Source organism: Chiloscyllium plagiosum, chromosome 19 (genome assembly GCF_004010195.1).
Source record: "Chiloscyllium plagiosum isolate BGI_BamShark_2017 chromosome 19, ASM401019v2, whole genome shotgun sequence".
Taxonomy (NCBI): Eukaryota; Metazoa; Chordata; class Chondrichthyes; order Orectolobiformes; family Hemiscylliidae; genus Chiloscyllium; species Chiloscyllium plagiosum.
In genome coordinates, this window is record NC_057728.1 from 29,377,080 (window position 1) to 29,392,767 (window position 15,688).

A 15,688-nucleotide genomic window follows, 5' to 3' on the forward strand; every position below is an offset into this window, starting at 1 on the left:
CTTCCAGCTCAGCACTGTCCCCATGACTTGTCCTACTTGCCTATCTTCTTTACCACCTATCCACTCCACCCTGCTCCCTGACCTATCACCTTCATCCCCTCCCCCACTCACCTATTGTACGCTATGCTACTTTCTCCCCAACCCCACCCTCCTCTAGCTTATCTCTCCACTCTTCAGGCTCTCTGCCTTTGTTCCTGATGAAGGGCTTTTGCCCGAAATGTCGATTTTACTGCTCCTCGGATGCTGCCTGAACTGCTGTGCTCTTCCAGCACCACTAATCCAGAATCTGGTTTCCAGTATCTGCAGTCATTGTTTTTACCTTCTGAAAAGGGGTCTTGTGTGCGCTGTCAGAATTTCAACTGGACATTGGATTCTCTAATTCACATAAACTAATTCTGTGATCTTTGATTTCTATGTAATTTATAACTTCTCTCCTTTCCATTCTCCTTTCTTTTTTGGATACATGTGGGTTTGAAATTATGGCGTGCACTATTCCCCTGGTTTTGATGCAGGAATAAACCGTACTTAATATTATAAAATGAAAATATAAAGTTTCCATTGGTAATTTAAAATTGGAATTCACAAACCAGATTTGGGGAAATGTACCACAGTTATGATCAGTAAAAATAATTTGATTCACCTCTCACATTTTTTTGTCCATTAGCTTTGTGTTAGGCTAACTTGGCCTGTAGTTCTGTTTTCTCTCGCCTGCCTTTCTTGAATAGTAGAGTAACTTTTTCTAGCTTCCATTCTGCTCTCACCATTTTAAAGTCTAGGGATTTTAGAAAATAATGGTCAGCACATGCACTATCTTTGCAACCATCTTTTTTGGAACCCTATAATAGAGGCCACCTAGTCCTGGGACTTAATTAGATTTAAGTCCCTTAAGGTTTTTTTTTCATACAAAATGACCACAAATTTCCTCGCTCTTTTTGACCTCCGAAGTTATCCGATAAGTCCAGTGTAGAACTTTTGCTGTGAAGAAAATTGCAAAACATTTGCTTGACGGCTCTGCTATTTCCCCATCATAATTTCTCCTGTCTGTGCTTCTAAGACACTAATATTTACTTCAACTTGGTCGTAAATTAATATATACATAGAAGCATTTATAATCCATTTTCATATTTCTGGATACTTTGCCATAATGGTCCCCCTTCTTTGTGACCTGCAGTTGGTTCTTAAAACTTTACCAAGCAATGTTATAAGCGTCTTTTAAACTGATGCTAAATTTTACATTTCTCTTCAATTTGTAGACAGCTTGTCCTTCAGTGTAATTTACTTTTATTGAACATTTTGTATTGTTTCCTTAAATATTTGCCACTTTATTTATTGTCTTAACTTTTCATCTATTTACCCAATGTGATAATCCATGTACTTTGGGGGGAGGAAAAAAGTCATCTTTATATAAAGTGGTCCTTTAAGTTCAAAGCAGAAGTAAGCTAATTCTGGGATGAAGTGTGTTTGGATTCCACGTTATGAGGACATCAGTACAGTTAGTAAGTTTGCAGATGATACCAAAATTGGAGGTGTAGTGGACAGCAAAGAAGGTTCCCTCAGATTACAACAGGATCTTGACCAGATGGGCCAATGGGCTGAGAAGTGGCAAATGGAGTTTAATTCAGATGAATGCGAGGTGCTGCATTTTGGGAAAGCAAATCTTAGCAGGACTTATACACTTAATGGTAAGGTTCTAGGGAGTGTTGCTGAACAAATAGACCTTGGAATGTAGGTTCATAGCTCCTTGAAAGTGGAGTCGCAGGTAGATAGGATAGTGAAGAAGGCGTTTGGTATGCTTTCCTTTATTGGTCAGAGTATTGAGTACAGGAGTTGGGAGGTCATGTTGCAGCGGTAGAGGACATTGGTTAGGCCACTGTTGGAATATTGCGTGCAATTCTGGTCTCCTTCCTGTCGGAAAGATGTTGTGAAACTTCAAAGGCTTCAGAAAAGATTTACAAGGACGTTGCCAGGGTTAGAGGATTTGAGCTACAGGGAGAGGCTGAACAGGCTGGGGCTGTTTTCCCTGGAGCGTTGGAGGCTGAGGGGTGACCTTATAGAGGTTTACAAAATTATGAAGGGCATGGATAGGGTAAACAGGCAAAGTCTTTTCCCTGGGTTGAGGAGTCCAGAACTAGAGGGCATATGCTTATGGTGAGAGGGGAAAGATATAAAAGAGACCTAAGGGGCGACCTTTTCATACAGAGAGTATGGAATGAGCTGCCAGAGGAAGTGGTGGAGGCTGGTACAATTGCAACATTTAAGAGGCATTTGAATGGGTATATGAATAGGAAGGGTTTGGAGGGATATGGGCCGGGTGCTGACAGGTGGGACTAGATTGGGTTGGGATATCTGGTCAGCATGGACGTGTTGGATCGAAGGGTCTGTTTCCATGCTGTACATCTCTATGACTCTATCAGTTCTGAATTTAAACTCTGGTTGCATTTGCTATGGAGATAATAGCTAATTGGGGAGATGTCAGGTTTCTGACTTCTCTTTGGCTTCTTGTCAGAACACCAACATTCATGTGATGGAAAGCAAGTAAAATTCCTTATCAATACATCAATGTTCTGTTTGGCAGTAAAAAAGATAAATCTTCAGAAGCTCTTGAAGCTTCACATGAGGGAGCTAAAAAGGACTGAATCTTGAAAATGCTTTGCACAGATCAGGGAATCTAAAGCTTTTAGTGTTTGTGTCAGAGGACAAGAATGTGAATAAGGTGAGTCATTTGGTCAAGTGAAAAAGAACTCACTTTAAAAAAAACCTTGCCATCAGGGTTATCATGACCTGAGTGAGACACGGTTTGTGGACATGCATCTGGTAAATGTTAGTCATGACTGAGAGCCTTGGTAAGAATATGGCTGCTGGTGAAAGTAACTTGAGGTACAATCCATTGAGTAGGAAAAGTGAGCGGTCATGTCTACCAAAGGCTGAATTAGAAAGAATGAGAGATTGTACTTTGTGCTGCACCTGTGCTTGAAATTGAGGCATCTCTTTGCATCAGCTATCTGAAATGAAATACCATTTGTCTGTTGATTTATACTTAATTATATGTTGATGTTGAGTTTGATTGTTATAGTAAAAGTTTTAAAGTGGCATTTTTCCATCAATTTCTTTCTTCAGAGTTACTTGTGATCCTTGTCTTATCAGACTATTGGTCCCCCCCTCCAGAGACAATAACATCACTCAACCTTAGTCAGCTCTCCCTTCATACCATACAATTGTCTTTGTATAACTTTGAGATTTTTGCTTATGGTGGGAGTATTGTGATCACTATATCCGAGTGGATCTTTTGCTATAAAATTACTAATGTACATCCTGACCTTTAGTGACATCACGCAGATGTGTAGTGTTAGTTTCTTTGCCTCGACACTAACATCCAGCTCCACCTCAGCACCACCCATCTCACTGTTGCTAAATTATCAGACTGCTGACCTGGTATGCTGTACTGAATGAGCAAAAATAAAAGTACAGAATCTTTCCTTAATAGTGAGATTCATCTCCAGGTTTCCTTAAATTTAATTTAGAGGTTAACATGCAGATTCAACAAGCAATGATATGTTGATTTTTCTAACAGTTTAACACACACACTCAGGTTTAGAATTATGAAAATGTTTGGAGAGGCCGCACCTGGAATACTGAATGTGATTTTGGTCTCCTAACTCAAAGCAACATCTGCTTGTGTTGTGAATGTCTAGTTTATAATTCGTGTGTTTTGGTATATATTTTTTAGTTTTTGGAATTAAAGTTTAGCTGTAGAAAATTGGATAAATGCAGTTAAATCAACTTGGGAGTCTATTGCACTTGGTTTGAGGCTATGTAACTTTGAAGATCATAGTTAGAAAGGTAAAATCATAAAACAGAAGGTGGGTTTACTTAACTGAAGAATTGGAGATGTGATGTCAACGCTGCTTGTAAAGAAATACAGTTCAGAGAGATCTCTTTGTTTTGGGAGATAGAGCTAAATTAGGTTACCAACATTCATCATGTCAAAGAAGCAATTGTAAATCAATTTCAAATTGTTAGTTAACGTGAAGGTTGGGTTGTGGACAGCCCAGCACATGCTAAAAATCACACAAGTTATAGTTCAACAGGTTTATTTGGAAGCACTAGCTTTCAGACTGCTGATCCTTCATTAGATAGCTGTGGAGCAGAATCATAAGACACAGAACGTATAGCAAAAGATTACAGTGTAATGCAATTGAAATGATCTATTGAAAAGATTGTAACCTAGAACTACTATTAAGTCACATTCTTGAGATAACTTCAAGTTTTATTTAAAAAAAAGTGACATCTCAGCTCAGACAATGCATTAAAGGTGTGAGCTTAGAGTCTGTATCCCAATCTTGGTCAGACTGGTTCTATTTCCAAAGTAGGAATTTATAAAATATTATGTGGATTGACTGCCTGTGGATTGTGTGTTTTTTGAGCAAAATAGAATGTATTTGCAGATATAATTCTGCGAATGCAAATCCACCCCATAGACGTATATGTCTGTGTGTGTGCAGACTGGAGACTGTATAAGTCTGTTTGTGTGTGTGTGTGTGTGTGTGTGTGTGTGTGTGTGTGTGTGAGAGAGAGAGAGAGAGAGAGACGAGAGACTGTGAGAGAGTATTTAGTGTAGTGGGGTCCCCTGTAGTGTGACATGAACCCAACGTCCTGGTTGAGGCCACCCTCATGGGTTCTGAACTTCGCTATCAGCCTCTGCTCAGCCACTGTGCATTGTTACATATCCTGAAGTCCGTCTTGGAGGATAGTCACTCGAGGCAGAATGTCCCTGACTGTTGAAGTGTTCCACAACTGGGAGGGAACATCCCTGTCTGGTGATTGTTGCGCGGTGTCCATTCATCCGTTGTCATAATGTCTGTTTAGTCTCAGCAATGTACCATGGCTTGAGGTATCCTTGCATGCAGCGTATGAGATACACAACATTGGCCAAATCACATGGATACCTGCTAGGTAACTTGGTAGGTGGTGTCCCCACGCGTATTCCCCACTACATTGCCATGGAAATAATTGGAGTTTCATAAATTTCCCTAGTCTCAGTTTATCCCTGAATTACAGTCAGTTCTGCTATAATGTGTCTTCTGTTAAGACAAATTAGCTGTAACGTGATTGCTGAATAGGTAATGCTGTTTCTAAAATGCAAACTTGTAAAACATGTGGCTATAATGCCATTAGTTCGCCAACTCTGTGTTATTCGTATCTCAAGATTTTTATTTAGTGTGGGGTTACACAGGAACATGACTATCGCGTTATAGAAGAAATAACTGTAGGTATTGTTTGGTGAGTTTACAGCTCACTTACAGATGTTAAGCCAAACCAAATCACTATTAAATAGACCTGAGCTGCAAGTAGAGCAAAAAAAACAGTAAATATCACGTTGCACCATTGACCAAGGAGAAGTTTTCTGGAAAAGCACAGCAGGTCAGGCAGCATCAGAAGAGCAGGAAAATCGACATTTCGGATGAAGGGGTTTTGCCCGAAACATCAATTTTCCTGCTCCTCCGATGCTGCGTTACCTGCTGTGCTTTTCCAGCACCACTCTACTCTTGAAGGAGCAGCACTCCAAAAGCTAGTACTTCCAAATAAACCTGTTGGGCTATAACCTGGTGTTGTGTGATTTTTAACATTGTTTTATCAGTAAGTTAAAAATCTCACAACACCAGGTTATAGTCCAACAGGTTTAATTAGAAGCACTAGCTTTCGGAGCACAGCTCCTTCATCACAACCACCTGATGAAGAAGTGGTGCTCCGAAAGCTATTGCCTCAAATTAAACCTTTTGGACTATAACCTGATGTTGTATGATTTTTAACTTTGTACACCCCAGTTCAACACCAGCATCTCCAAATCATGACTTTTATCAGTAAGATCTGTTCCAGTAGTTCTTTTTTCCATGTATCTAATTTTCTTTTAAAATAATAAACTCTGCCTTAGCAGTTTTATGGCACTCTTTTTGGATGCGAAGTACTTTGGGGGTAATGCTGAGTGCCATGATGTGGCATTTTGCAATTGCTAGTTTGTTCTTACTTTACCTCCAGGTGATAAGGAAAGAGCTATTTACATTCCATTGTCATGTCGAGACTTCTTGTAGCCTGTCTGTCTGTGGCTGACATCTCAAGCTGAGCAAATTGTGTAGAATGACACCTAAAACAGCAGAGTCCACACAAGCTTCTCAGCAACAATGCATCTGAAGTGACACCTTTGAATACTAATTTAATGTAAATTGTCTGCAACTTGCAAACAGTAGCTCTCTGTGACTGATTTTAACCCTGTGTAACTTGCTTCAACTTTGTAAGTACTATTTTCAATATTAAATTTTAAAAATCCATAGAGATGTGTTACCTGTTGTGTTGGGTACTTTGGTTTAACATTTTGAGAAAGCATGGTCTAAGATAAGTGGTTTTCTTGTAGTTGAATTCAAATCTAGAAGCCTAACAAGCCTTTAATGCGTCTGCAATGAAATGCCATGAAGTTTGCAAGTATAAAATGTCAACAGTACTCCAGCCACATCTAACACAAAAGAGTTTGCTTATCATTGTCAGAGCAGCTGAATGTGCATTTCAGAGATGCCAGCTATTCTGTGCCTTTCAGAGAGAAATAATATGGCTTTAGACTCCACTGCCGTACTTGTGTTTTGTAGTTTTCCATTGTGTGCTATATCCATGATGTTGTAAAGTATGTTGTTAACTGTATCTGCTGAAAAGCCTTTTGCAGCAAATAACGGAATTTTTAAAATGAAATTATATTTTACAGAAAATGCTGCACAAATAAGATCCTTTGAATTTTTTTTGTCTTTGAAGTGCACAACAGGAAACCTCTCCTACAAATATGTGTATGTGAATACTCTAAGCTTTCTGTCCATTTATTTAAATGTAACTTTCCAGTAAATACAATTCCAGAAATTCAATACAGAATTCAAAAAAACCTCTTTATCCAAAGAGTAATGAGAATGTTGAACTCCCTATCACAGGCAGTAGTTCAAGCAAATAATATGAATGTGTTTAAAGACAAGCTATTGAGGGAGAAGAGGAAAGGTAGTTACATTGGTAGATTTAAATAAAGATATATGGGAGGAGGCTCAATCAGAGCATGAACATCACAGTAACTTGGTTGGGTCTGTTAGCTGTGCCATGTATAATGTGCCTGTGTATGGGTCATAATGTGTTATGTAATCCTGGCGAGTGCTTGTTTTTGCCACCAAAACAAAAATGGAAAATTTATTTTTTACCCCCAGACCTGACAGTTGTGACATGTACTTGGAAGACATTATAAAACACCGATGGGAACTTGAAGAAGGGAGACCGAACCCACTGAAAAATACCAAGTTCAAAGAATTACCCATTCGTTTACGTGTTGAGCTGTTGCACAGGTTATGCGACTACAGATTAGATGCAGATGATGTGTTTGATCTTTTAAAGGTACAATTTCAAGGGGAGGGATGGTGTTTGTTTCGCACTAACTACTTACAGAAACGATTTTCTCCTGTTTATCTAATTTTCTCATTCTCCAAAGTAATTCATTCCTGCAAATAGCCCCATAGCCCCAATAATTCTTCACCCAAGAAAGCACTGTTACTTTATAAGCACAGATTTTAAGCATTAGCAGATTATTTACAATTGCCCAAAAATCACAACTTCTTAAAGTTCAACACTATTGCAAAAGCAAGAACTTCCTGTAAAAATCACATCCGCACATATACACTTTTATATCTGACAAAATTCCCCATCAATCTACCAGGCAATTTATTAAAGCTGGATCTGGGACAGCCTTGTTATTTTCTTTGATCCAAAAGTTTTCAGATCAGAATACTTTCCACCCTACCTCTCAACTTTATTTTATCACTTCTAAAAGCATTGAATTTGATAGCAACAACTCTGAAGGAGGTCATTTGACTAGTTCACCCCCAGCAGCTTTCTGACAAACCTAGCCACTTAGTTGAATTTCATTTCTTTATTCTGTTCTGATATACATTCACTTTGCTGTTAGTTATTGCTATGGATTCTGCTAACACTGTTGTTTTTGGTACAGCATTCCATGTCTTCAAGCGACTCCTTTGAAGTACCATCTTAAATTTATATCTGGTAGCTACAGTGGAGATGACATTCCTTTATTTAATGAAATCCTCCCATGATTTTGAGCACTTTGACTAATCTTTTATTCACTTCGAATGAAATGAAAAGTGCTGGAGTTCATACAAGTTAATATCTTTCTTCTGGTTATCAACTTGGTAAACAGTTTTACTATTTGATCTATTCTCCATCTGATTCTTGTGGATGATATGGCTGTTATCATTTTCCTGTGATGCCTGGTGGTTCCGAACTTATGTTCCAAAATCTGAAATCATCTGTTGCCTTTATAATATGGTTGGTTTATCAATGCACTGGGACATCATATTGTGCACAGTTTAGAATTTTGAAGTGTGTGGCATATTTTTAACTTGGCTTTATCTGTTTGTCAGGGTCTGGATGCTGATAATTTACGAGTGGAACCTTTAGGAGAAGATGCTATTGGAGCAACCTATTGGTATTTCTATGGCACTCGTCTATATAAAGAGGGACCATCTTTCATACTGGAGAAAAATCAAGTTGAAGAAATGTAATAATTAATTAGTACTTTTGTTTACATAAGTTAATCCAGGTGTTTGTTTTCATGTATAATTTTTCATTTGTTTAAAACTTGTGCTGTTTCTAAGGCTGGGCTTTGGTGAACCTGTCAAGGATATTCTAATTACTCTTCTTCAAGAATTGACAATGTAACATCAGCCACCTTAAGTCCTCTGCTGTCATCCTTACCCATTCTGACATGTTTCCCCTGAATTTGCTGCTCTCTGTTCTCTTGGGTCTAACCCTGACTTTATCAAGCCTATTGACTTGAGTGGTGCTATTGTTGTCTGGCATTTCAACTTTCGCTTTGCAAAGACTGAACCTCAATCCCATGACTCTTTCTCCGTTTTATTGATGATTGTATCTACTCCTTGCTGTCTGGATTCTAAAACATTTGTCAATCTTGCATCCCATTTCCACCCATATCTCACCTTTACCTGGTATATTTCTGACTCATCCCTTCCTTGCTTTCTTTGTTACCATTTCTTGGGATAGCTAATCACTGATATTTCTTACATACCCATCAACTCTCACAATTACCTTAACTGCACTTCCTTACTCCCTGCTTCCTATAAGAACTCACTCCATTCCTCCCAGTTTCCCAGCCTCTCTTGCATCTGTTACAACAATACCACCTTCCACAGGGGTACTTCCAACATGTTTTCCCTTTTCCACATGCAAGGGCTCCCAACCAATGCCTAATCTTGGGTCCCTTGTCAATTCAAAAATACTATCTTACTCTCATATTAGACTTTATCTGAGGTTTGCTGGAGTGCTCCAGCAAAGCCCAACGTAAGCTAGAAGAAAAGCACCTTACTGTCCACTTATGCACTTGAACCCAACAACTTTAACCACAAGCTCTAGTTTCCATTTCAATCAACTACAACCTACTGTTTTGTTTATATGGACTTGCTCTTGGTAGAACTAGCCTTTTTTCTGCTAATAATACCTACTTTTCATCGACATCTCTCCTCTACTCTTGGTCACACTGTTTGCCTTTTGGCCCAGGGCACCATTAACATTTGGTCCACTTCCTCATTCTCCCTTTTTCTACAGCATAACATTCGCTAAGAATATATTTTGTTTATAAATGTTCAAAAATAAATTAATTTGCAAAAAAGATAGTCCAAATGTGACATGGAAACAAAGTTTACACAACGAAGATAATATCAGGAGGAATTGTGCATGTATTTTTCTATAATTGATGTAAGCAAATCAAAAATTTCTTACATTAGGGTTACACCAATCATGCATTCTATTTTGAATGGATAGTTAATAGCTGTGTTGATGACACCATTCCATTGAAGTTTTTTAATTTTACAGTGAAAATGGAAAACTAAATACCTGTAGTTCCAATTATAAACTTACCAACTTGAAACTTAAAAAGAGAGGCCGACCATCAAAACGGAAAAAACTGGAAGATAATTATTTTACAACAATGAGGTGAGTTGTTTCACATTTACTGTAAATAGCACATTTACTTAATGGCTTGGAGTGTAGCTGATTCAATAGTCTCAGCCTCATTCTATTAATGTGCATCATAGAAAAATATTGTCAAATCAGCCCTCTGAGTTGTCAAATCAGAATTATAACTTGTCTCTAGCTTAAGAAAATAAAAATAAAACACCAATGGAAAAGTGAAAGGCATTCTGACGTTAGTGATTCCAAATAAATCTACTAAATATGGTGAAATGCTGATGAACACCCACAACTGAAAGTTGTGCCTGCATGGTCAAAAATTCATTAAATGTGTTTTGCACTAAAATTGTTACAAGAACTAGAAATGATGCACAAAAAGTCACAGTTCTTCCTTTCTGCTGAAAAAAGTACAATGCCTGAAATGGATAAAATAGTTAAAATAGTTACTACAACAGCAGCAGCAAATTTCAGTTTTAAGATTGAAATGCATGCATCTTCTAATTTAATATAAATTGCAAATAATTCAGGGTGGCACTGTGGCTCAGTGATTAGCACTGCTGCCTCACAGAACCTGGGACCTGAGTTCAATTCCAATCTCGGGCGACTGTCTGTGTGGAGTTTGCACATTCTCCCTGTGTTTGTGTGGGTTTCCTCCGGGTGCTCCGGTTTCCTCCCACAATCCAAAGATGTGCAGGTTAGGGTGAATTGGTCATCGTAAATTGCCCGTAGTGTTCAGAGATGTGTAGGTTAGATGCATTACTCAGGGGAAATGTAGGATAATAGGATGGGGAATGGGTCTAGGTGTGTTACTCTTCAGAGGGTCAGTGTGGGTTTGTTGGGCTGAAGGGCCTTTTTCCACACTGTAGTGATTCTAGGATTCTCACCCCAAGACCACCCTAACATGGCACCTTGTGAGAAAACTGGCGATATAGCAATATTATATTGGTTATGTCAAAATAGTTATACACCACATTATCCTAGGTGTCGCTTACCAGAAGGTATCATGGCTCTTAAAAAAGGTAGGAGAAAGTGAGGACTGCAGATGCTGGAGATCAGAACTTAAAAATGTGTTGCTGGAAAAGCACAGCAGGTCAGGCAGCATCCAAGGAGAAGGAGAATCGACGTTTCGAGCATAAACCTGAAGCATGATTCGTGCATGATTCCTGAAGAAGGGCTTATGCCCGAAACGTCGATTCTCCATCTCCTTGGATGCTGCCTGACCTGCTGCGCTTTTCCAGCAACACATTTTTAAGCTCTTAAAAAAGATATCAAATCAAAAATTATGTTTTAAGTAAAATTCGATAACCACTGAAAGTAAATAGTTACATTGCAAGTGAAGTAGGATTTCTAATATTATACAGTATCTAATAGCACAAAGGCAATTCAGTCCAATGGACCTATGTTGATATGCTCCACGTAAGCCTCTTCTAATCCTGTATTCATCTAGCTTCCCCACTGCATGCATCTATGTTGTTAGCCTCAACTACTCAACATTCTAACTACTGAGTAAAATGGTTTCTCCTAAATTTTCCATTAGATGTCATAGTGATCATCTTATATATATGACCGTTAGTTCAGTTCTTGCTGGCAAGTGAGGAAAAAATATTATTCTTCTATGAACTCTTTCCACAATACAGGAATCTCAATTATCTGGCATTCGATTATTTGAATATTGGATTATCAGGCAAGATCGCAATGTTTCAATGCTCAGCTAAACTATGTTAGGCAGCATTCGATTATCCAGAATTAATTAACCAAATGAAATACTCCCTATCCGTGTCCTTCAGATAATCGAGGTTTCTCTGTATTAAAGATCACTACCAGGTCATCCCTCAAGTCTCCCTTTCTCTAGAGGAAAGAGCCCCAGGCTTTTCAAACTTCCCTGACAGACTAAATCTTTTAGTCTGACATCATTATCGACGTAAATAAACCACTTGGGCTATAAACTAGTGTTGTGTGATTTTTAACATCATTATAGTGATTTGTGTATTTGTAATCTGAGATCGTTCTGCCCCCTACCTGATTTTAGACACTTACTTTCAGGAAATCTTTGACCGTATTATTTTTTCTACCAAAATATACCAAACGCAATTATTTATGCTGAAGTTCATATACCAATTGCATGCTGATTTGTCAACTTGTTAATGGCTTGATGTATGTTGTTGCTGTCCTCCTTTGTATGGAGTACACCCCTAATGATTGCTCAATGTTTAGCACCATTCACAAAAACTCCAATTGTGAAGTAACCTGTGCTGATTTGCAGAAAGACCTGGACAACATCCTGGCCTTAAAAAATTGTCATAAAATAAATGACCAAATATTTTGTTTGGTTCTACGAAACCTGTATTTACTAGAGTTTTGAAAAATGAGAGGGAATCTGATTGATCTGATTTAGCAGAGCTAAAAAGACTAAATGCTGGGAGGATGTTTACCCTGACTTGGGGTATCTAGAACTAGAAGTCCAAGTTTCAGCAAACAGGGTTGGCCATTTAGGGCTGAGATGAAGAAACATTTCTTGACTCAGGGTGGTCAACCTCTGGAATTTGTTATCACAGAAGGCTGCAGAAGCTGAGTCAGTGGATATGCTTAAGAAAGAGATTGATAAATGTTTAGATATCAAAAAATGTTGAGAGAAATTGAGAATATTTCATTGAGATAGAAGATTGGCCATGACCATATTGAATGCTCGATCAGGCTCGAAGGGCCAGATGACCTACTCCTACTCTTTGTTTTGATTACTAATGTTAGTTCAGGAAAAGAATTATCAACAATACTAGAAGAACTCATTCCTTTGGTCCTCCTTTAAACTTGACTTTGGATCCTTTAAGTACATTTGATAGAGCAGAAGAGGATTTGGTTCTGATTCTGAGGAGGGAACTTCCAGCATTTATTGCAGTTGCTCCTTTGTGTTCAAGGCTGTGCATTAAGGCTGGAATTCATCAGCATTGCACATCTTTCTAATTCAAAATGGATACAATTTTAATAATTGATATCACTAAATTAAGGTTCTTAAATCCTGATTCCTGAAACTAAACTTTTCTAAAACACACTTTTCCTCCCTACTGTTGCATTGCATATCTATAATTTTTCTCCCTTTTTCTTCTCTCTTTTTTTATCGTGTTATCTTTTCTTGGTATCTGTTTATTTCCATCTCTCTTTCTAACTCAAGTTTTTATTGCATTCTACCATAGTGTGCCCTCATCTTTCAGGAATAAGAATGATACTCTCGGGTGTTGTTTATATCTACGATGACCTTTGCCCATATACTGTCCCATCACCCATCCACACATTGGAAGGCATCTAAGTGGAATGTTATCATTTGGAGATAAAGGTTTATTTTCCTTTGTGATTGAGCATTTCATACTTGTTTATAATTTTGTAGCAAACAGTGAAAAGAGGACATCTTCCATATGGGAAGTCTGGTGAATAATATAGTATGATGACATAAATGAAGGCAAATAGTTTTTCAAGTTACTGAATGGTATTTTACAGTGAATCCACGATTGTAACCCGAGAAGTGCCTCCTATCGAAGATTCCCGACAAGAATGCAAAAGTCGTGGTAAGGGAACAATATTTTTATCTTTTTGTCTATTATCACAATGCATATTCCATAATAGATATTGCACTGATGCTTTTACTGTTATGAACACCCTGAGAATAATTAAGATAATGACACAAAGATTAATAGGAAGAGTAAGTTATGAAGGAGATACAAGGAGGCTTCAAAAACATGTAAAGGGGATCCTCGATTTACAAGTGCTTGACTTATGGATGAGGTCCCATATAGAGGTGTACTAATATTAATTCTAAGTATCCAACATATGAATATTTCCCTGTATTTATGAATTGCTATGTTATATTGTCCTATATTGTGCCCCAATTTGCATACAAAGCAACTTAAGAACTTGAGAATTGAAACAATTCAGAACCTACGGACTGCCTGTCGATAGATTGAGTGGGCAAAGATGTGTGTGGAATATAGTATGGGAAATATGAAAATTTTCATTTTGACAGGAAGAAATAAAAGGCAGTTTCTAAATATTGACAGATTGCAAACTGAGATGCAGAGGGATCTTGGTATTCTCGCACACAATTTGCAAAAGATTATTGTATGTATACAGCCAATAATTGGGGAAGCTAATTGAATATCATTATTTATCACAAGAAGAATTGAATATAAAACTGTGAAGGTAATGCTAAAGTTATAAAGGGTACTGGTACAGTGGCATCTGGAGTAATGTACACAGTATTGGTCTCCTTATTTAAGGGAGGATGGAAATGAATTGGAGGCAATTCAGAAAAGGTTTATGAGACTAATACCTAAAATGAGCAGGTTGCCTTATCAGGAACGGTTGGACAAGCAAGCTCTTGTCCTGCTGGACTTTGGAAGAGTAAAAGGTGTAGTGAGGGTCGTGGGTGTTTGGACCTTTCTTCCTCAAAAAGGTGGTTGAAACAGAATCCTGCAATATTTTTAAGACAGCGATTGGTATATTCTTGTTAAGCTAGTGTGGAAGGTTATCAGGGTAGGTGAGTATATAGATTTGAGGTAGCAATCAGATCAGCTGTAATCTTATTGAATTACTGAGCAGGCTGAATGGCCTACTATTCCTCCCAGTTCATATGTAAGATAGCATGGAAAATTTAGTTTTGAATTTAGAATTGAGTACCATAACAAATTTGAGCATGAACTGATGGATGAAGAATAAAAATTGGCTCACAACATGACCTTTATTATTGCTTTAACTGGAATCCTGACGTACTGCATGTTCTGTGAACATTGTACACCTTCAGGTGGAACAGAAATGGGAGGGAATAATTAATGCTTCACTGTACCAGGGAACCCCAACAACCTCTAACTCCTGTTTAAATAGAGATCTTCAAACCATGTTTTTACACTGCAAAATCTCTAGAAAATGATGCAGGAATCACTATATCATCCTTTGTGCCATTGTGCATCCTAGGAACTAGAATATCTGAACAAAAGATATTTGTTTCCTCCCCACTGTCCTAGATACAATTGAAATAATGCCAGATGATTAAAAAATTGTTGTCATCCTGCAACATACCTTATTTTGCACAATTACCTTAAGGATCCAATCTGACCTTATTTTGGAACTGTAAAGAGCAGGGAAACTGTAAAGAGCAGGTCCTAACAGTGGTCAGGACCAGGGGCGCAACATGAACCGGGAAATAGAGAAGGCATGTCAGAAAGGCAAGGTCACAGTGATCATGGGAGACTTCAATATGCAGGTGGACTGGGTAAATAATGTTGCCAGTGGATCCAAAGAAAGGGAATTCATGGAATGCTTACAGGATGGCTTTTTGGAACAGCTTGTCATGGAGCCCACAAGGGAGCAGGCTATTCTGGACCTAGTGCTATGTAATGAACCAGACTTTATAAAAAAATCTTAAAGTAAGGGAACACTTAGGAAGTAGCGATCATAATATGGTAGAGTTCAGTCTGCAATTTGAAAGAGAGAAGGCAAAATCAGAAGTAATGGTATTACAGTTAAATAAAGGTAATTACAGGGGCATGAGAGAGGGACTGACGAAAATCGACTGGAAGCAGAGCCAAGCAGGGAAGACAGCAGAGCAAAAATGGCGGGAGTTTGTGGGTAAAATTGAGGACACTGTACAGAGGTTCAACCCCAAGAAGAGAAAGATTAT

At 38.2% G+C, this 15,688-nt stretch overlaps 1 protein-coding gene across 2 annotated transcripts in view; it reads left to right on the plus strand.

Moving 5' to 3' along the window:
• The window catches only part of LOC122559638 (cat eye syndrome critical region protein 2-like), a 144,723-nt gene that overhangs the window by 66,761 nt on the left and 62,274 nt on the right, over positions 1–15,688 (plus strand). For both annotated transcript variants that reach the window (XM_043709441.1, XM_043709444.1), the window contains exons 3-6: positions 7,233–7,416; positions 8,457–8,593; positions 9,925–10,044; positions 13,513–13,580. In XM_043709441.1, the coding sequence (XP_043565376.1) occupies positions 7,233–7,416; positions 8,457–8,593; positions 9,925–10,044; positions 13,513–13,580 (509 nt within the window). The remainder of the gene's footprint in view (positions 1–7,232; positions 7,417–8,456; positions 8,594–9,924; positions 10,045–13,512; positions 13,581–15,688) is intronic.